The sequence below is a fragment of the Alligator mississippiensis genome, chromosome 15 (assembly GCF_030867095.1).
Source record: "Alligator mississippiensis isolate rAllMis1 chromosome 15, rAllMis1, whole genome shotgun sequence".
In the NCBI taxonomy this organism is placed as follows: Eukaryota; Metazoa; Chordata; order Crocodylia; family Alligatoridae; genus Alligator; species Alligator mississippiensis.
Window position 1 is genome coordinate 12336046 of NC_081838.1, and position 20239 is coordinate 12356284.

General features: G+C 41.1%; 1 protein-coding gene and 1 non-coding gene across 3 annotated transcripts; both read left to right on the top strand.

Moving 5' to 3' along the window:
- Window positions 1-19972, top strand: KHDC4 (KH domain containing 4, pre-mRNA splicing factor). Of its 2 annotated transcripts, XM_019493195.2 has the most exons (14): window positions 2-106; window positions 205-442; window positions 2813-2941; window positions 4753-4832; window positions 6959-7011; window positions 10237-10400; window positions 10725-10936; window positions 12405-12465; window positions 13352-13409; window positions 13587-13837; window positions 14393-14548; window positions 15674-15786; window positions 17315-17406; window positions 18503-19972. In XM_019493195.2, exons 1-14 carry the CDS (start codon window positions 60-62, stop codon window positions 18700-18702), a joined length of 1854 nt encoding a protein of 617 aa, XP_019348740.1. In that variant the 5' UTR covers window positions 2-59; the 3' UTR covers window positions 18703-19972. The 2 variants fall into 2 exon arrangements, with proteins under 2 accessions (XP_019348741.1, XP_019348740.1); XM_019493196.2 differs by lacking the exon at window positions 18503-19972 and having other exon boundaries at window positions 1-106; window positions 15702-15786; window positions 17315-17405.
- Window positions 10505-10632, top strand: LOC132245948 (small Cajal body-specific RNA 4). The gene has a single exon (XR_009457647.1). It is a non-coding gene; the product is annotated as a small Cajal body-specific RNA 4 (non-coding RNA).
- Window positions 19973-20239: the final 267 nt, after the last annotated feature.

Sequence of the window (20239 nt, forward strand, 5' to 3'; positions counted from 1 at the left end):
TGGGGCGGCGGAAGTGACGGGACGGTGGCGAGGAGGAGGCGGCGGAGCCGGTCGCAGCCATGTCAGCGGGGAGTGGGGGCCCGCGGGACGCCGCAGCCGCCGGGGGGTGAGATGGGCCGGGCCGGGCCGAGTGGGGCGGGGCGGAACGGGCCGGGGTGGGGCTGGGCCCGGGGCCGGCGTGACGCGGCCGCTCTCGTCTTCCAGGCGCCGGAGCAAGTGGGACCAGCCCGGCCCGGCCCCCGCTTTCCTGCTGCCCGGCACGGCCCCGCTGCCCGGCCGCCCCTTCCATGCCAGCGGCGACGCTGTGTCCGGCGGGGCGGGCCCCGAGGGCTCCGCGGCTCCCTCCGGGGCTCTGGATGCCGCCGCGGCGGTGGCGGCGAAGATCAACGCGATGTTAATGGCCAAGGGGAAGCTGAAGCCGGCGTCCAGCACCGCCGATAAGGTGAGCGGCTGGCGGGCCTGTCCCATCCCGTGCCGCCCCTCAGGGGTGCATGAGTTGCCTCGTGGAGGCCCAGGCTTGGGCAGGAGGCGCAGGCCAACAGGCCCTGGCAGGTGTCAGATCGCTTTATCCACTCTTCCGAAAACCAGTTTGCAATCGTCTGCCTCGGGCACGTGACCGCGCCGCAGGAGCTCGTCGCTGCAGAAACGAGCCGAGAGGGTTTGGGTCGCGAGGTGCCCGGGGCACGGTTCGGGTTGCCTGAGTATAAACGGGTCGTCTTGACCTGTTTGCATGTTTAAAGTCAGCCATCCATAGGATGGCCCACCCTGCACCGCAAATAATTTACCTTCTAGTTCTTCCTTTTTAGTGTTTAAAAAAAAAAAAAAAAAGCCTGAAGTAACTTGTTTTTATTCACAAGTTTGTGGGGTGCGTGGTACAGCCAGGAGTGAAAAAAATAATTGTCTTCTGTTCTGATCTAGTTAGTAGGCGTGCTGTATCAACGCGGCTTTTATTAAAAACTGGATCGTTTCAATGTATTTTAAACTCTCGTTCCAGTACAGCTTAATGGTGAGAGTGAGGCTTTTTCTCATAGTGTTGCCCATAACCTAATAGAGCTGGTTTGATGGAGTAAAATTTAGTCTATTGTTTTAAATAAAACCTGTTTTTTAAAAACCAGTTAATATGTAAAGGTATGTAATAAGCATTGCTGCCAGGATGATCTGCTCAGGTCCCTTCCGACCAACTGTGAAACTATGAAACTTCAGAATTTTGCTCAAGGGGAAAGTTCAGCCTGCCTTTAACAGGACCCTTATTTTCTATTTTTATGACCCAGACCACTGTGCGAGTATCAGAAGCTTTCAGCCTCATTACAACACTATATGTCGTGGGAAGGTGTCTGGCTTGGGCAGTCTTCCAGATCCCCACAGACGAGCATGAACTGTGTGTTCTGTCATGTTGGGGAATGCTTGAACACTAGACAGTGGTGTAACTTCCTTTATTTTCTGATTTGTTCTTGTCCGCTGTGTACTATCGAATGAGTTTATGGAAACAACGGGTTGCTGTAGAGACATTCAGGAAAATGGGATTTTATTTCTTTTCCTTAACTATGACAAAATTTTATATAATTCTTAGTTATGGTATTTCTCCAGTAACTATAATTTTAAAAGCTAAAACACCAAACAGTGAATGAGCAGGTAGAAATTAAGAAAACTGTTGTTTTACAAATGCAAGTCTCATTCCTGTGTTGCTTTCTATCAAAGAAAAGATAGAGAGGGATGAGAGTGAGAATAAGGGTGGCATTCTGCTCTTTTCTGGATGCCTAGACAAATAATTTGGTCATCTATATAGTCATCTAAGTCTCCAAAGTGCTACTTAAGTACATATCACCACTCTTATTTCTCAGTGCATATGCAACCATTCAAGTGTGTGGGACTGTGTGTGGGAATAGTGTGCCAAATTTGGTCTTCTAGGTGTCCAGAAAAAAATAGAATACCATCTTAAGTGACTTTAGAGGGTTAGGTCCAGTCATGGTGCTGCCATGCTCGTATTTTGTTTCTTTAGCTAAAACAGTTTCATGCCTCAGTTCCCCAGTAACACAATATTTCTCTATCTTGCAGTAAAATTGCAAAGCTAAGTTAATGTTTGGTTACTGTTGTGAGAGAGTCTCAAAAGTAGAGTGAGATTATTTATAAATAATGTATATTGTAGGAAGCGTTAGGAAGTTTATTAGCAAACCATATTTTCTAGCAGTCTAGTTATGGAAAGCCTGGTGCTCTGACTCTGCGTATAGTCTTGGGCAAGTCATCATAACATTTTGTGCCTCCTGTTATGCTTTTTTTTTGGTGTAGTGGTTACAGATCACAAGTGAGATCTGGGCTCCATTTTTCAATTTTTTTTTAATGTAGTATATGAATACATATTAAGGAACAGCTGCATCCCAGAAAAACTTTAAAATGTAAGCCAAATGTAAAAGAAAGTATTATTTCCATGATACACATGGGATATTTAGGCACATAGTTACCATTTGGTCCATGGTGGTGGACGATTATGACACAGGCAAGAATTGAGCTATCAGTTCAATTTCTTATGCCACAGGACCTTCCATTGCCAGTTTCCTCCATCTCTAAAAGAGGAACGGTAATGCCTTTCACTGCCCAGGAAGAGATGAGAGCTTATCATGTAGTATATGTATGGAAAGTATAAAGAGGTTGGTTAGTGATTAAAAGAAAGCATTGTATCTAGTATTTAAAAGTCTGTAAAAACGAAAAGATGAAATGTGGGTAAAGCAGTATTTTCAGATCAGTTTGTTCTGTTACATAGTATAATGGAGTGTACTATCAAGTCTCAAAGTTCTCTTGATGGTTTCATTTGAAGCTGCAGGCTCCAGGAAAAGGACCCACATCAAGTAAAAGCAAAGATGACCTTGTGGTAGCAGAAGTAGAAATCAATGATGTGCCCCTCACATGCCGGAACCTGTTGACAAGGGGACAGACACAGGATGAGGTATACGTAGAAGCTGTATCTAATTCTTTGGCTCTCACAATAGTTTGCATTTTGATATAAAGGTTTTAATGGATCAAAGTTAATCAATTTCCAGTGACACATTCCCAGCAGAAGTATTTGGGAAAGACAAGGCCCTAAATCAACCCTCTATAGTTTATCTTTCAAAGTTCTGACTGTGAAATTCTAGCATCATAGTTATATCTGTGACTGCTAGTGAAAATTCTGAACATTGTCATTACGCCAGGAATATGCCATGCTGATATGTGATCGCATGTATGGTTGGACTTAACAGTGAACTCCTATGAATTATTTTTGATGTTCAGGTTTCTGGAAAACATTTTTATGTATGAAAGTCTAAATTAGAGCTTGACCTGCTAAGGACTCATAAAATCAGTCCTTTGTGACACAAAATTAGAGATGCCTCCTATCTTATATTATTTGATTACGTACTTCTGTAGCTGGGATGTTTGCAAAGAGTGAAATTTCTCATCTGTTTCTTGGCTGAGGAGAAGTTTGGTCAGTCCTAGGATTTGCCATACTGCATCAGAGCATTAGTTAGTCTATTTTAGGCTTCTGTTTCTGACGGTGACCAATACCATATGGTTCAAAATAAGATGTAAAAAAAACAAAGTGAACTGACCTGGCTATGGCAGAAGCTGATTCTCCCTAACTGTCATTAGTTTGTAGGTAACATTAATGTCCCAAAACAAAAGGATTTTTTCTGTTTTTAAAGAAACCTTGCTACTATAGTCCCATAAAAGTGTATTATATCGAGTTTTAAATAAGTTTATCCTTACATTTGCTTCAATATTTTGTCAAGTATTATATGATTATAGGAAAGTAGGGCTGGAAAAGACTTCATGGCTGTGTCTTGATGAGTGCACACGTGCGTTTCCCTGGGGATAAATAGCAGTAGCACATAGTTGTGTGGCTGCTACTTGTCCCTGGGGAGTGCCTGTGCATGCATGCTCTGGCATGCGGCAAGTTGCTCTGGGTAAGGTAGGGGAGGCTGGGGCCAGTACCTAGGGCTCCAGAGGCAGCAATCTGGGCATGTGGAGCCTGACCAGCAGCCAAAGCATGGCTCCGGCTAGCCAGGCTCTAGTTTCAGGCAGTGCACACTGCCACCGTGCATGCCACCCTGCTCTTTTTTTTGACGCCAGGATCTCCCATTTCCAAAAAACCCCACTGTGCTGCAAATTAGCAGTGTAGCGAATGCTTGTGCATGGGGTTTGCAGCGCTGCAGACAGGTCTGTGGTGCTGCAAACCTCACATGCGTGCTTGTCTAGACACACCTCATGAAATCATCTTGTCTAACCCCCTACTTAAGATGGGATGGTTTCTGACTATCGTCCCAGCCAAGTGTCCATCTAACTTGCTCTTGAAAATTTCCAGGGATGGAAATTCCACAACTGTTGCTTGATCACCCTCATAATTAGAAAGATCCTCCTGGTCTGCAACCTAAATTTCCTCTGCTGCAGCTGGAGGCACATTGCTCCTAGTCCTGTCCCCTGTGGCCACAGAAAAGCCCATCTCTGTATAATCGCCTGTCAGGTATTTGAAGACTTATCAAATCTCCCCTCAGTTTTCTCTTCTCCAAACTGAATATTGTAAGAATGTAGGTGTCAGTTGTACTTTCTGCATAAGTTATCTTTCTCTCTCCTCCCATCTCTCTCAACAGTCCCAGGGTTTTTCATTGTTCCTCATAAAAAGTTTTTTTTATCTTTAGCCAATTTTATTCCACTTGTCCATATGGGTTCCTTCTGCTTATTGCCAATAGTCTTTTAACTAGTGCCCTCCTCTTTTGTCCACAGATAAGTCGGTTGAGTGGAGCAGCTGTCTCTACTCGAGGGAGGTTCATGACTTCAGAGGAGAAAGCAAAAGTAGGACCTGGGTTTGTAGCTTTTAACTTATTTGGAAAAATGAGTCATTGCTTATTTAAATATACACTGCTCTTTGGGAACCAAGGTAAGTCATTATCACAATTCTTATGGAGACATTTCAACCTGTGAATAATTGGGTTCTTAATATTGATTGAATATACAATTACAATTATACTTGATATTGGAAAAATGGAGTAAAGAAGAAATACAAAACCAAACTGATCCCTGGACCTTCATTACTTATGAAGGTTTTTCACCATTTTCATTTATTTCAATGTGTGGTATTATGTATGTATCAAACAGTATTTTAAATGAGATTCAGAATTCTTGCTTTTAGAGTTTAGTTAAGCTCTAAAACTGAAATTTGTTACCAAAACCCCAATAGGGTAATTTCCCCTTATTCAGGCATATTTTCTTTGAATAACCAGCTGAAACACTGGTGTCTGCAAGAATGATGTAAGGGTGTGATTGCCTTTTGTTTCTTAGGTATCTGAATACATGAATTCATGGTAGTCCCCTATGCTAGTGATTCTCAAACGGGGTACGACAAGAGCCTTTTAGGAGCATCACGATGCAGGTTCTGCTGCTGCTGCAACTAAGTGAAACTGCATTGTATGCTTTGTGCTGAGCTACACTTTGAAGGGCTGTGACAGGACTGCTCACTTATGCTGCAGCCTTTGCCTGTCTGATCCTACATACTCTTCCTGGAAATGGGAACACAGAACAAGCAGAGCTGTCCCAACACCTCTGCTTTCAGGAGGGCATTCCTGCCTCCTTGAGGTTTATCAGATAACTAGTGAATTGCTCATCAACAATGATGGATGAATTTCAAATAACACTAATGCTTACAGTGGCCAGATAATTGTCTCCTCACAGTAGTCTCCTCTTGAGACTCATTTGCATGGCTCTCTTGATGTTGCCTAACATCTAATCACCTTCTTCATGTAGCTTGGTCCTCAGGGGCTAGTCCGTCTGTCTGTGTGTCTCTCTGTCTGTAACATTTTTTAAGGGTGCTGGGAGCCCGGCACAGCAGGGAGGAGCCAGCTGAGGAAAAGCGAGAGTCAGGCTCCCGGCTACGATGAGACTACTTTCTTGATGGTGTTGTGCATCTAATTTTCTTCTCGCAGTAGGCAGGAGCCTGGGTCCCACTTTTCCTCAGCTGGCCCCTCCTTCTGCCCTCCCTGCTGCACCAGGCTCCCGGTCTCCTTAAAGAGCATTACTAAGCCCTTTACTGTATAGAATTCTAATGCAGGAAACAGCACGCACTCCTGCCCTTTTGGTCTAGCTTTGCTTGAGGCAAACAGATCAGTTCCATGAGGCTGCCGCAGTGGCAGCAGGACTCTGGTTGAGAACCACAGTGTAAGATGAGGCAGTAGAACAGTGATTCTCAACCAGGGTGCTGCCAGATTGAAAAAACATGGAAAAGTGCCCTGTATGTAAAAAGGTTGAGAACTGTTGATGTTATTTAGTAAGGCTATATGGAAGACATTACACTGTTCCTTGCACAACTCTGAGTTATGGCTTTGTGATTACTTGACTAGATTTAACCCTAATGCGCACACCAATGTGTATAGGAAGGCTATGCTTATGGGCTGTTACTGTATAAGTGAGTGAAGAACAAAAAAGTATGTTAAATATAAACTATTAAAAGCAACTATGGTATTAAAAAATTAAGCTGATTTATACTTTCACCAAGGAAACTTTTGAGTTTCTTTTCTTGACTTTTTTTTGTCTGTTGAGCACCATATTGCTCCAAATATACACTCTGTAAAACCAAACCTTTCCTTAAAAGTGACTTGTATTCATAAAAAAGGTTTTTGTGTGCGCACCTTTGAGATTGTACCTTCATAAATCTGTTTATTTGAGGCTTTATTTTTTTCTTAAGTGAAGAGATGCACCCAAATTTCCTATCTTAAATTCAAATGCATCCTAAATTTGAATATGGTAAATGAAAAATGCACAATTAAGGAAACATTCAGTTATGTTTAGCTAAACATACTGAGGCTACCGATTTACAGCTTCCTGCCATTTGTTATGTCAGTAAGGATTGTTAATCTTATACTTTTTTGATGGTTTGTAGCCTTTACCAACATAATGGAATTTTAGTTTAATAGAATGTTTTGGGTTTTTCTAATAGAGATCGTCCCTTGTATCTCCATGTCCAAGGGCAGACACGGGAGCTAGTTGATAGTAAGTATAGTTCTGTGTCCTACTTCTAAATGGTAGGTGGTTGCTATGTTCTTTTCTCCTTCAAAATGTGTATTGTTTGTTTTTTACAATTTTTTTTCCATGTGTACTTGTGTGTGAGAAACTTGAGTTGTAAATCATTCCAGGTGTATAACAGATCACGTCAACACAGTTATGGTAAATTCCTTATAGGTGAAAAAGTCAAAAGCATCTTGTAGTGCTTTGTACAAGTCATCAATTAAAGTTTTGCTACACCACAATAGAGTGACTCCTAGAGTTGAATTGCACTGCCTCTAAAAGGAATACCCTGCCATTTGTCTACAGAAATGTGGCTGGTGGCAGTGCTTCTTGTGCATCACCACATTGAGGTGTAGGTAGAGATTCTAAAATGCTACATAATCAGGTCTAAGTGTCATTGTTATAAAAGGGATGTTTTGAGTTATGGTTACTAGACCACATAATGCACCAACACAAATTGTAAAAATACAAAGGCATAAGCTTTCCATCCACACCATTTCTCAGTTGACTCATCTTTCCTCTTAACAGAGTCTGCAAGCCTTTTTGTCCCACATATCCTGTCATCTGCCATGCATCTTTTCATATAATGGTGTATTTCACCCATACATGCAGATCTCAATTATAATTAGGAGTCTACCAAACTCAAGGAGGTGGCCATCCAATTTCGGTGGCAGATCCTGGGGCCAGCAGCCAATTTCACAGGCTGAGTGCAGCACGGCTCCCTCCCACCTCTGACCAAGGGGCCACAGCAGTCCCACCCCTCCCCACAGATTACCACATGGCCTGGTACTGCAGCTTAATTAACCTGATTACGCCTGGGGAAGCCATTAATCTACACCTTGTTAAAGGTGAATTAATGGCTTCCCCAGGCTTAATTGGTTATTAAGCCATGGTTTCGGGCCATCCCCAAGCAGTGGGCTCTGTTTTGGGTGGGCTTGCTGAACAAGCTGACCGGCAAGCAGAGAAAAGTGTGTGGGAAGCCCTGCAGACTTGGAGCATGGGGGGTGGGGAGGGTGGGTGGGTGAGACTGCTCCCAACAGGCTGCTGTGAGCAGCCCTACCCTACTCCCTTCCCCCTCCACCTTTTTCCCATGCTACAAGACTCAAGGGCTTCCCATGTACTTTTCTCTGCTTGCTGGTAAGTTGTATTTTTTTAGCAAGCCTCCTAAAAGCACAGAGCCCACCTGAAACGGCAGTTTCCACAAAAATTGCACAATCACAGTTTCAGTAGGTGACTAATCATAATTGTTATCTTGAATCTTACTGAGAGAGAAAAACCTGCATGTTGTTAGGACCACTCACAATTTGGCACTGGGACTCCACGTCTGGACTGGACCTACGTGGCCCTCCAGTCCGTTCCAACCTGGGAATTCTGCTGGCATAGGAACAGCATAGGTGATCTTCCCCTGTGGACCTCACATCCAGTGTGGCTCCATCTCATCCTCAGGTGAATGTCATAGGTCAGGGACCTGACTCTTAATTAAAAAATTTCAAAACTGGTGTAAAATTCCCTTTGTTCCCTAGTGTCTGGGTCCACATTTCAGACATGTTTACTGGTTCTGTGTTTGTATTGAGTCACTCAGAGTTAGTGTTGCTTTCACAAGTTAAGTTCTAGACATGATTTTTTTAATCCAAATATGTGAAAAGAGGAGCTATTTGATGGTTATGGTATATCTTTCCTGCATCAGACAACAAAAACATTTTGGATTGTATATGCTCATTCATTTTGTTCATTTTGAAATTCGGAACTAATATTTTGGCTCCAAGCATATGAACTGTAACAGTCCACATAGTGAGTCTAGGCATACAAATGAACTGGAACAAAGCCATTAGTTTAAAATGTTTCAGCAAAATGCAGTCCCTAATATGTGCAGGGTTTCTTTGTCCAAATTGGTCTCTTATTTTAACTCAAATATTGCTTTTGGCTAGATTCTTGGGGCGGGTGGTTGATATTTTTAACCTTTTTAGAACTTGTAGAAAAAAAAACAACCAAGTAGGAAAGAAACTTCCCATGAAGTACACATGGGTAACATTAACGATAAGGCCTATAGGGAGTTGATACTGTAAATTGGGTTGCAGATCATTGCTTTCCTCTTTTAATTAAATGTGAGGTTTCTAGTGAATGAGCCAAATTCCTCCTTGTATAGTTTTCATCTGTTGAGAAGTGTGAGAGAATTTGCTTAGTCTCCTTCCTGATCGTGATCTGTGAGGATACACATTCTTTTTACTCATTGAATTATTAGCTAGTCTCGTGTAATGAACATGAATTAATGACCAAGTCACTCCCACACATTTCAACCAAAAGAAAATTACTAGTAAAAATTTGAAAACCCTTAACATTTTGCATAGGAACAAATGCCACTCTAGTAGTAATACTGGTAACAGTGGTTCTTTTCTATTAGGCAGTTATTCAATATGGGAGAAGCTACACCTTCCTAAAATGCTCACCTATCAGTGTGGAAAACCCCTCAAGAGTAGCAGTGTGTAACTGTTGAGTAGTGTTACCGTAAATTTAATGATATTTAATTTATCAAATAATGCAAGAATGTGGTAGATGAAGTAACCCAGGGGAATTACAGTATGGTGACTACATAGACAAAAATGTTGTAGGTGTCATTTGCCATCGTTTTCCTTTGGCCATGTATCTTAGCCACACATCTTTATGGGATATGGAATGTACATTTGGTATAAATATGCAATACTTATTTTGAGTAAGAACTCAGCAGGATTCCCATGCTACATTTTTCAATGCTATCCACTTTTTATGGTTTGGAACACCACAAGAAATGAGCTCAAGTGAGCTGTGTGGTCACAATACTTTGTCCTTGGAAGAGTTACTAGCACTGGATATTATCATCATCATCATCATCATCTTTATTTAAGTTGCAGCTGTACATTGGATAGTGACGACAAATTTAACTAAATACTAACCTTTAAAATGCTGGGCTAAGAGTGTAACGTGCATGGGAGGATGATTGATACTGGAACTCTTGTGATAAAAGAAAGGTTGCCACAATCTCATTTTCTTTAACTCGAGCAAGAAAGAACAGGCAAATGTGTGATGCAGGCTGTTTTTATAGCATGAGCAGATTGCTGCGGTGGATTACCCTGCCAAAAGAGATGATTTAAAGTGTAGACAACCCTGAGACCTTGTCAATTAAAATAGCATCCCATTGCTGGAATTAAAGCAACACTGTATCATATCTAACAGGAGCTGTAAACCGAATTAAAGAGATAATTACTAATGGAGTAGTGAAAGCTGCCACTGGTTCCAGCCCAACGTTCAACGGAGCTACAGTTACTGTTTATCATCAGCCTGCCCCCATCACCCAGTTGTCTCCAGCTGTTGGTCAGAAACCTTCATTCCAGTCAGGGGTATGTAATTCAGTGTGTGATTCTTGTGGTATTTTTATGTTCTTAACATTTGCCCACTAGAAAATCTGTATATCTAAGATTTTATAGTAAATATCATTTTGATAACTGGAGGGCTAAGAAGGTGGAGTCTGGAAAGTGAGACTCTGCTTATACTGTCCTCCTAGAAAAAGGGGATGGAGAGAGCAGTCCTACTGGCAGAGAAGCAAAGGACTGACTGCATCATCCAACACTGACTATTCTGAGTTTTTCAAGAGGAAGTATAATTTCTGCACAAGAGTTGTAAACTTTATAAATGCAATGGTTAGCTATTTGTTTTGTTTGCAGATGCATTATGTTCAGGACAAATTATTTGTTGGTCTGGAACATGCTGTACCTACATTTAATGTGAAGGAAAAGGTGGAAGGGCCTGGGTGCTCCTACTTGCAACATATTCAGATTGAGACTGGTGCCAAGGTCTTCCTACGTGGGAAGGGCTCAGGCTGTATAGAGCCAGCATCAGGCCGAGAAGCCTTTGAACCGATGTACATTTATATCAGGTATGAATACTTGCTGAGTAGTTGTTTATAAATATAGTGACTGCTTTTACTCCTTAAAAAGTATTCTTAAGAGTTAATAAAAGTAACACCCCTCTCCCCCCAAAAAACCCCCACAACAAAACAACATATTATACATACTTTAATCTTAATGTACTGTTTTAGAATAAGGCCACAGTAAACTTGTGGTTTTGATTGGAGTTTTTTATGGACAGAATCACAGACAAGTAGGGCTGGAGGCTTCCTGCTCAAGGTGGCATCGTCCCGATCTGAATCGTCCCAGCCAGATGTTAGTCTGACCTGCGCTTAAAATTACTTTTTAAGAATGGAGATTTTGCAGCATCTCTGGGTAGCCTGTGCTATCCACCCTCACAGTGAGAGGTTTTTAAGGCAAACCTGAATTTTCCTTGTTTCAATTTTAAGACTATTGCTGCTTGTCCTATACCCTGCAGCCACATAATCTAGCACTATTCTTTATAACTACCCTTCAGGTATTTGATGACTATTATCAAATCTTTTCTTTCCCTTCTCCAGACTAAATAATTCAACCTTTAAGTCACATTTCCTAGACCTCCAATCACTTTAGTTACTCTCTGCTGGACTCTAATTTGTTCACATCTTCAATGAAGTACAGTGCCCAAAACTGGACACAGTACTCCATGTGAGACCTCACCAGTGCTGAAGAGAGTGGACAAATCACTTCCCTTGGCTTGCAAATGATGATTCTGTTAATACAGCCCAGCATGCTATTAGTCTTTTTTACAACATCCTGTTCACCCTGTTCTGTGGGTTGACATTTAGCGTACGGTCTACTATAATACCCAGGTCCTTTTCTGCAGTGCTGCAGCCAGTCATTTTCCAGTTTGCATTTGTGCATGCAGTTGTTCAGCTCTAAGTGCAGGACTTTGCACCCTTATTAAATTTCATTCACTTAAACTGAAAAAAATGGTCTGAAGTTACCAAGGTAATTCTAAATCCTAATCCTACCCTCCAGTCTGCACCTCCAGTCAGTTTGATATCATCTGTAAATACACTATGCATGTATTCAGTCCCACCCTCCAAATCATTAACAAAGATTAAACAACACTGGACCTAGAACAGGCCTGGTAGAACTTTATACCTCCTCCCAATTAGGCATTGAGCAATTGATGACTAATCTTTAAGAATGGTGATTTAAGCAGTTATATATCCACCTTACAGTAGTTTCGTGTAGAATTTTAAAAAGAAAATTCAGTGTCCTTATTCCAGTCAAGACACCAGTTTGTATAATATTAAATGGTATTCAAAGTTCAAGGGCCCAAAATAAATGTTGAAGCAAGTTATCACTAAAGGAAAAGGGCCAGGTATTGGACTTACCAGTAAAGAAAGCAAAGAGGACGAAGCAGCCAAATCTAGTAAGAGATATTTTTTCTTAAAGAGTAAGATTGTTGTCATCCTTTTTTTTTTAATGTCTTGCCTATTGTGTTTTCAGTCACCCAAAACCAGAAGGTCTGGCAGCTGCCAAAAAGCTATGTGAGAACCTATTACAGACTGTAAGTAACTCTTCTTTTAGTTCTTCTCATATAAATGTAAAATTTCAGAGTTCCTTTTAGCTCTCCCGTGCTTCAGGATAAAACCCGTTGTTAAGCTCCCAGCAAAACTACTTGTATGCTTTGATGTGCTGGTGGTGGTGGTTACAGGGAGATCTGAACTATAGTAAATCCTTTTCAGAATATACGTTATAATGAAACCTTGAACCTCTTCAGCAGCTGTAGAAAAATGCCATAGTCAGTATATATACCATGTGTAGGAGGAACCCTCTTTTCCCTCTTTGTGGTAGCATATCTTTTTACTATCCCTTCCATGTAGTTTCCCTGAAGCTATTTCCTGCAGCAAGGCATGTTGTCCAATTACCACTGCCTGCCTGTTTTGGTCTCTTGTATAAAGCCTTGTCCATTTCTGGATGGGCACTCTCCTGTTTTTAACTCTTCCATTCTTATGGTGCTAGGGTATACTGTATCAAGTAGCTCAAAGTCTGGTGGGCCATATTCTTTGAATCAAGCTCAAATACAGGCTCATCACACGATTTAGAACTTCTAGTATGTGCGAGTCTGTGGACTTGGATTACTTCTGAATGTGTTTTAGCAATTTCAAAAGTCTTCTCTGCTTCCTGTAGAGAACTATTCTACTGCCAATTTGTACTATGCATGTTTTTGTATCTGGCACAGATTTCTCATAGAAAAAAAGCCTGATAGTGACCAAGCTCCTTTTTTTTCCCTTCTCATTTATTTCTTGGATTATCAATATTACTTTGAGTGTGGCAGAACCCAAAGTCCCATTGTATCAGAACAATGCAATAAGCTGTTCTTTGCCCCCCAAAAGATGTCTGACAGAAGATTCACATACATGTATTTACTAATTAATTAATGTCCTTTATAGGTTCATGCTGAATACTCTCGATTTGTGAATCAGATAGCTACTGCAGTACCTTTAGCAGGTAAATGTTAAAGCTTTTCACCAGTATTTTATATGTGGTCTATATCAGTCGTTCTCTTAATTTTACAAGTTTTTTCAGTGAACCATTTTATCTATCTTTATCAATTAAATATTTTTTTGATTCTGCAGCTGATTTGGAAATAAACAGTTTTTTTTAACTTTCCTTTTCCCCCACCAGGTTTCACGCAACCTGCTGCTATAAATAATGTACCTCCTCAGCCATCATACTATCCATCAAATGGCTACCAATCTGGTTACCCTGTTGTTCCCCCTCCTCAACAGCCAGTTCAGCCACCTTATGGTGTACCCGGCATAGTACCACCTGCCGTGCCACTGGCACCTGGAGTGTTGACATTACCCACAGGAGTTCCACCTGTACCCACACAATACCCAATTTCTCAAGTACAGCCTCCAGCCAGTACTGGCCAGGTAGGACAAGAGATGAATAAATTAAACTAAATTTCTCCACTTACTAGGATATGCCTTCGCTGCAAAATCTTTATGATCATTCTAGATGAAACATACGTTTTAGAGTGTTCATGTAAAATGTTCTTGCTATTTTTCTGGGACCTTTTTTAGGTGCAAGTCAGGTAGTGATGCAAGGTTGCAATTATCTAAGAAATGACTACTCATTAGGCAAGCAGAAATATCTTAAATGTTCTCTCTCTCTTAACCGTAGAACAGAGTTTTCCCTCCACAGATACTGTCACAAAGTGTATTAAATTAACACTAGTAGAGCAAGTTTGAATAGTTGTAAATAGTAACTACTTCAAAGTTGGTGCATTCTCCAACTTCCTTGCTTAGCATGACTTTTAAAAAAGTGAATGTTTCTAAATGGTTTGCCTCTCTGGTTAAGGGGAATGATAATGATGTATTCCTTTGTTGTGGGGGGGTGGAGATTTTTTTTTAAAAAGTATACTCAGTTATTTTTAGTGTTATATCTTCAGACTTCTGTGTGCTTTGTTTTTCATTTCTGTTTTTTAGAGTCCCCTGAGCACTCCTTTTCTTCCTGCTGCCCCAGTGAAAACAACCTTGCCAGCTGGTACACAGCCACAAGTCCAACCACAACCCCAAGGCCAAAAGAGGCGTTTCACTGAGGAGCTACCAGATGAGAGAGAGTCGGGACTGCTGGGATACCAGGTGGAATAAAATAAACAATTTTATTACTTGCCCCAATCCTCTTTCTCAGAAAGAGACATTGCTATGAAGGGATCACCATTTGTATAGTTTATTTCATAATGGTAATTAAGATATCTGGAAGATACCAGTATGTTATAAAATTTTAATATTAAAAGTAATGTCAAGCAAAGAAGAGACTTAATATGTCTGTTCTTTGACAAGTGCGCTTTCTGTATTTGATACTTACTATTTGTTTCACGGTAAAATTACTTTCCCTTTCCTTCCATAAAGAACAGAATTATCTTCAGATCAAAAGAAGGTTAATAATTGTTGCCTTTCCTGCAAGAAAAGAAATATGATTTTTTCCAGAATCTTTTCTTAGAAAGGCTATAATAAGCCTAGATTTAAATAGGATTCTTTTTCTTTTTTTTCTGATGGCATAGGACAAACCAACAGCCACAGTTAATTTAATAATATTATAATGCGGTTTGCAAAATTTTCTCAAAACTGTTTTATATGGTAAAGTGAAGGGGCAAGAAAGTTACCATAAGTCATCTTCTTGTGCTTGTCCCTGGTAAAATTTTGCCAAATTCACCTTGGAAAGCCTTGTGGGAGAGAGAGACAATAAAAATGTTACTCAGGAACATTTTGAAAAATAACAGGTATGTTTGAACCCACAAATATGTATGCAAGATGAATACTGTTTAGTGTCATACTATCTACATAACATTCTGTTTTTAGTCTGTGAAGGAAGTGGGTAACCACCTCACCTTGTAGTCTAGAATTTGCGGGAAAATAGATGATAAAATCACTCTTTTACCTTAGCACTGAAATACTACAGTTATGGGTTCATTAACAAAAAAAAAATCTGTTACAATTTGCATATCTTAATCTACAGTTCAAAGGGAAGCAAGGGAAAGCATTTTACTTAATGCAAAGCAATAAATATTTCCTTTTATCTTTAACAGCAATCTTATACTTTTGTCATTGTGCTACATATTAGACTCAGAAAATTGGAAATGCTAAACCCAGTCTGTAGTTTGCAATATACTCTGAAAGGTTGGGTTTCCTGGCATTATCATTAAGGAGCTATAGTTTATATCATAGTTGTAGATTTGCTAATGCCGTGTGTTTTTCTGCTCATAGCATGGACCCATTCATATGACTAATTTAGGTACAGGCTTCTCTGGTCAGAGTGAAATTGATGGAGCAGGATCGAAGCCAGCAAGTTCCTCAGGAAAGGAGAGAGAGAGGGACAGGTAAGTGTGCTCAGTAAGGGTATAAAAGGGTTATGGTCATAGCTGTGGTGGCTTGAGGAAGAGCAATTTTTAGACTAGTATGTTTCAGCTTCAGGGCTGTGACCCAAAAGTGAGTTTCAGAACCATCAGGAAAGCTGCAAGCTGTTGAGTATTCCTATAATATAAAGAAAGTGTTGTTTCATTGCTCTCTGGAGACGTGTTATGTAAGTTTATTGCAAATGAGAGAGAATTGCTAGCACTCTACTTGAGTAAGAGGTTGCTAACTTGAGAAGGTTTAGAAACAGTTTGTGGTAATGCCAAAACGAGCCTGGGGGATAGTAAGAAAGTTTTCAAAGGTCTCAAATTCATATTTTGAAGTTTAAGTGATGAGATATCAAAGAACTTGGAAAATTTAAAACTGGCAAATTGTTCAAAGGTGGCCTGTCTCTGTGGGGGGTTGTGCCTGATGAAAAAACTTCATGCAAGTTGTTTATTTCTTAAACAGTAACACTGAATGTTAGTCTGCATTTGATAGATCTTTAGGAAGAATTCCAGTTGTCCGGGGAACCCCGTGTTGTCCGGATTACCCCCCGTGTTGTTTAAGGATTACTCTTATTCAAATCCTTCCCAAATCCTTACTTCATAGCATTTAAAAGACGTGCTTTTCTAAGTGTCTTTATCTGGACAAAAACAGTAAGGTGATGTCGTTTCCAGCCAGATTTTGTTACCTCACAAGAATGCTTTTTCAAGGAAGTTGCTAGAAACCCATATAATTCAGATTTAAGTTTAAAGTTTCATAAATGCTATAGCTACTCTTTATCTGCCCACCCCAGGCCAAAAAAAAAGGGAGGGAGGCAGTTAATGATGAGCAATGTTTTGCCATGGCATCCGCAAGAGCATTTAGTCATGCAAATGTGAGGCTTATCCCACAATTCTGCAGTGCCAGAAACCATGCTGTTTAAAAGGATAAAGAAACATTGCCTTTAGCTTACAAGGTCTGAAAGCACTAGACTAGCCTTTTCCTTAAAAAGGCCACGTTAGCTGTAGAAAAAGTTATGATTCAATTCCCTTTCAACCTTTCACAGTTGAACTAGTGTTAACTAAGGCATCTGGGTTTACAGAGAGAGCTACCAAAGAATCTCAGTAACCATTTACATTTCTCTAAAACATTCGAGATTTAATTTCTCTTTCAGGTCTGGCATATACTGAATATGTGATTTTGCAATGTGAAAGTTTTATTGGCACTCATTTGGGATGGCTGACCTAATTCACTTAAGACTTTAGAAGGGTCAAAGCAAGGGAGAGCTGGTGATGGAGAATTGTCTGAGAGGATCCAGTGCTCAAATTCCAGTGCAGAGGAGCTAGTTGGATATAGAGTCTGACAATCAACAGTTGTCCTTTATCTTTAACCTCTGTTGCTTATTAAACACTCAATATATTGAGTCTAAATAACAAGCTCTTTAGTGCAGGGACCAAGGTACATTGCTACCTACACTGTAAAATGCTGAAACCACAAAACTGTCATCTGTATTGTATTTTATTTCCACAGGCAGTTGATGCCTCCACCAGCTTTTCCAGTGACCGGAATGAAAATAGAATCCGAAGAAAGAAATGGCGCAGGGTCTTTACCGGGCAACCATGGTGAGCACAGCGGACAAAATGCAAACTTGATTTGCAAACTACTGATCAAATGTTGACTCTCACAGATACTGGAATGGGTAGTCCTAGGCTGTCTTTGAGATTTCTTTCCTTCACTTAAAAGAACTGCAGTTGTTGTACAGACTTAAAATCTGTGCATTTCTCACATTCATGTAAGTGCATATCTGCCCAAGCAGATACTTACATAAGTGCTAGGAGAATATCTTGAACAGTGGTTGCTTTACTCCTATTTTGAAGGCAAGAAGACTTGACTTGATAATCAGCTGAGACACAGAAGCTTATGAGACTGCTCTGTTACATGGATAGGTCACATTTTTATGTTGCATTCAGGCCCCAATTGGGTAGCTCTGTATGTTTAATGCAATTAGTATAAGGCTGATTTTTATCAGAAGACTTGATGCAATGTCCATAAGCTTGATCCCTATAGACGTAGTAAAGGACAGTAATGGAGATAATGGTTCGGATTCACTTTCACAGATGTGTGACATACATCTAGTAGGCATTCTCCTTGGTTTCTCCACAGCTAACAGAAATCATCTTTGGATTCTGTGTTTTCATAGGGTTTTTCTTAGCATCAAACATTTGATATGTCACAGAACAGGTAAAAATAAATTCAGGCCTATAAAAGTGGCAAAGCACCTTATACAAAAGTGAAAAGCAAAGTGTGTAAAGGTGTTAACTTCAGGAGTTTGGTTTTTTTCCAATATTGATGCCAGAGCTCACCATTGTGTTAGACTTCTTTTGATTAAGTTTGGAGATTTCTTTACATATTTATCTCTTAACGGTGAAGTCACAGGCACTTAGACTCGCTTGCTAACTTTACCTTTTTTTTGTGTTTCTTTTTTCTTTCTCTGTTCTCTTACATGGTTCTGATGGATCACATGTGCTGTTGCTGGTGCTGTTTCGTGTGGCTGCCGACCTTGGGTGACCGTTGGCTTTTTGACCTCAATATGGTGTCTGACTAACAATTTATAATTAACGTCTTTTTTATTAATTAACTTGTTTTGGGTATTTTTATCTCTCTCTTTTTTCTCCCCTGTTTTCTTGGGGGGTGGGCTGCTTTTTTTTTCTCTTCTAGATCATCCAGCCAAGAAGATGAAAACTGCAGAAAAGGGATTTGGATTGGTGGCTTATACTGGGGACTCATCAGATGAAGAAGAAGAACATGGTGCCCATAAAAATGCAAGTACTTTTTCACAGGGATGGAGTTTGGGGTACCAGTATCCTTCTTCACAGCAGCGAGCAAAACAACAGATGCCATTTTGGATGGCACCATAGAAGCAACAGAAGTTTTTGTATCCCTCGGTTACATCTTTTTTTTTTTTCTCTAGCAATAATGCATGTATATTACAAAATGAACTTTGCGAATATACATTATTCTTACCTTAGCAGAAGCTAATGGTGCAGTATTCCCTTTTGAAAGGGGTTCTCTTATTTTTAAACTCTTTATTTCTGCAGTGGATTTGGCATCTATGAAAAGTTTGTTTGAAATTGCATCCTTAATGGAGCACAATATCTCTCTTATGCAGTAAGGGAAAGTGCTCACAGAGTAAGAACAAGGAGGTCTCTTCCCCTGGCATTTCCCATGTGCCCAGGAAAGCCTCAGAAATGGAGAGAGCCAGGCAGGCTGACTTCAATTTTTCTGTTTGTACTAACTGATTTTTCTTGCTGTCGCCCTGTGTTTGCAGTCCCATCAAGTTAGTGATGATAACAGAATGTAATGTTTCAATCTTTCAGAGGTGAAAGGAGCACCTGTACATTAAAATTTTTTTAAGGATCATGTTGCCCTAAATTCCTAATTGTATTTACCTTAGGCGCACCCTGTATTTCAGTGTTTGATTTTTTTTTTTTACCTTTGAAATGTTGTTTCAGTAACTCAAAATAACTCTTGGTTCTAGCCAAATTTATTGGGGGGGATATTGTGGGTCCCCCAAAACATTCTATTCTGGATCGATCTGTTTCACTAGTAATCCTCACACTTACTTTGTACATCAGTGGTGTTTAATCTCGAGTTATCCCGGTGCATTTCATCCCACCCAGTCGGTTGATGTGGAACTATTGGCCACGATCCTGGTAGTCTCCTGATCATTCGCTTGCTCGTTTTATTCTACCAGTTTTGTTTTGTGATTTGTTTAACAAAGAAACACAGCAGCCTGGTTTGTATGTCTCCAGAGAGCTGACCGCGGGCGCTGCTGCCCCACAGGCGTGCGGGAGCGCAACCTCCGAATGAGTTGCCACGTTGTTTACAGTGACTAACGAGCAGCGCCGCCTCGGCCCTCGGCGTGGCAGCTTATTGCCAAAAGAACTGCGTGTTTTGGGGGTTTTTTGTTTTTTTTAATCCTATCGCGAACCTCGGAGAACCTGCTTGCGCAGACACGGCGTCAGCGTCCTGCGTCCCAAGGGAGCGGGAAGACTGGGCAAGCGTCACTTTTTTGCACATTTGACTGCCTGGCGGGTTGGCTGGCTTTGTACAAACGTCGTCTTCGGTTTCCTACACGTTGTAAATAGTCAGGCCCATAATTGCATTATAAATAAATGTATAACTATTGTTGCCTTTCCTCTACTTCCCCTGGCGGGCTGGGGGCGGGGCCTGGCTGGGAGTGGGGCCTGGCTGAGGGGCGGAGCTGAGGCGGGGCCTGGCTGAGGGGCGGAGCTGAGGTGGGTCTGGCTGGGGCGGGGCCTGGCTGAGGGGCGGAGCTGAGGCGGGGCCTGGCTGGGAGTGGGGCCCGGCTCAGGGGCGGAGCTGAGGCGGGGCCTGGCTGAGGGGCGGAGCTGAGGTGGGTCTGGCTGGGGCGGGGCCTGGCTGAGGGGCGGA

Excerpts from the sequence above, each read along its gene's own strand:
- KHDC4 (XM_019493195.2), top strand. The coding sequence starts at position 60 with ATGTCAGCGGGGAGTGGGGGCCCGCGGGACGCCGCAGCCGCCGGGGG. Across the intron at positions 7,012-10,236 it reads GACACGGGAGCTAGTTGATA|GAGCTGTAAACCGAATTAAA; the intron begins GTAAGTATAGTT and ends CATATCTAACAG. Across the intron at positions 17,407-18,502 it reads GTCTTTACCGGGCAACCATG|ATCATCCAGCCAAGAAGATG; the intron begins GTGAGCACAGCG and ends TTTCTCTTCTAG.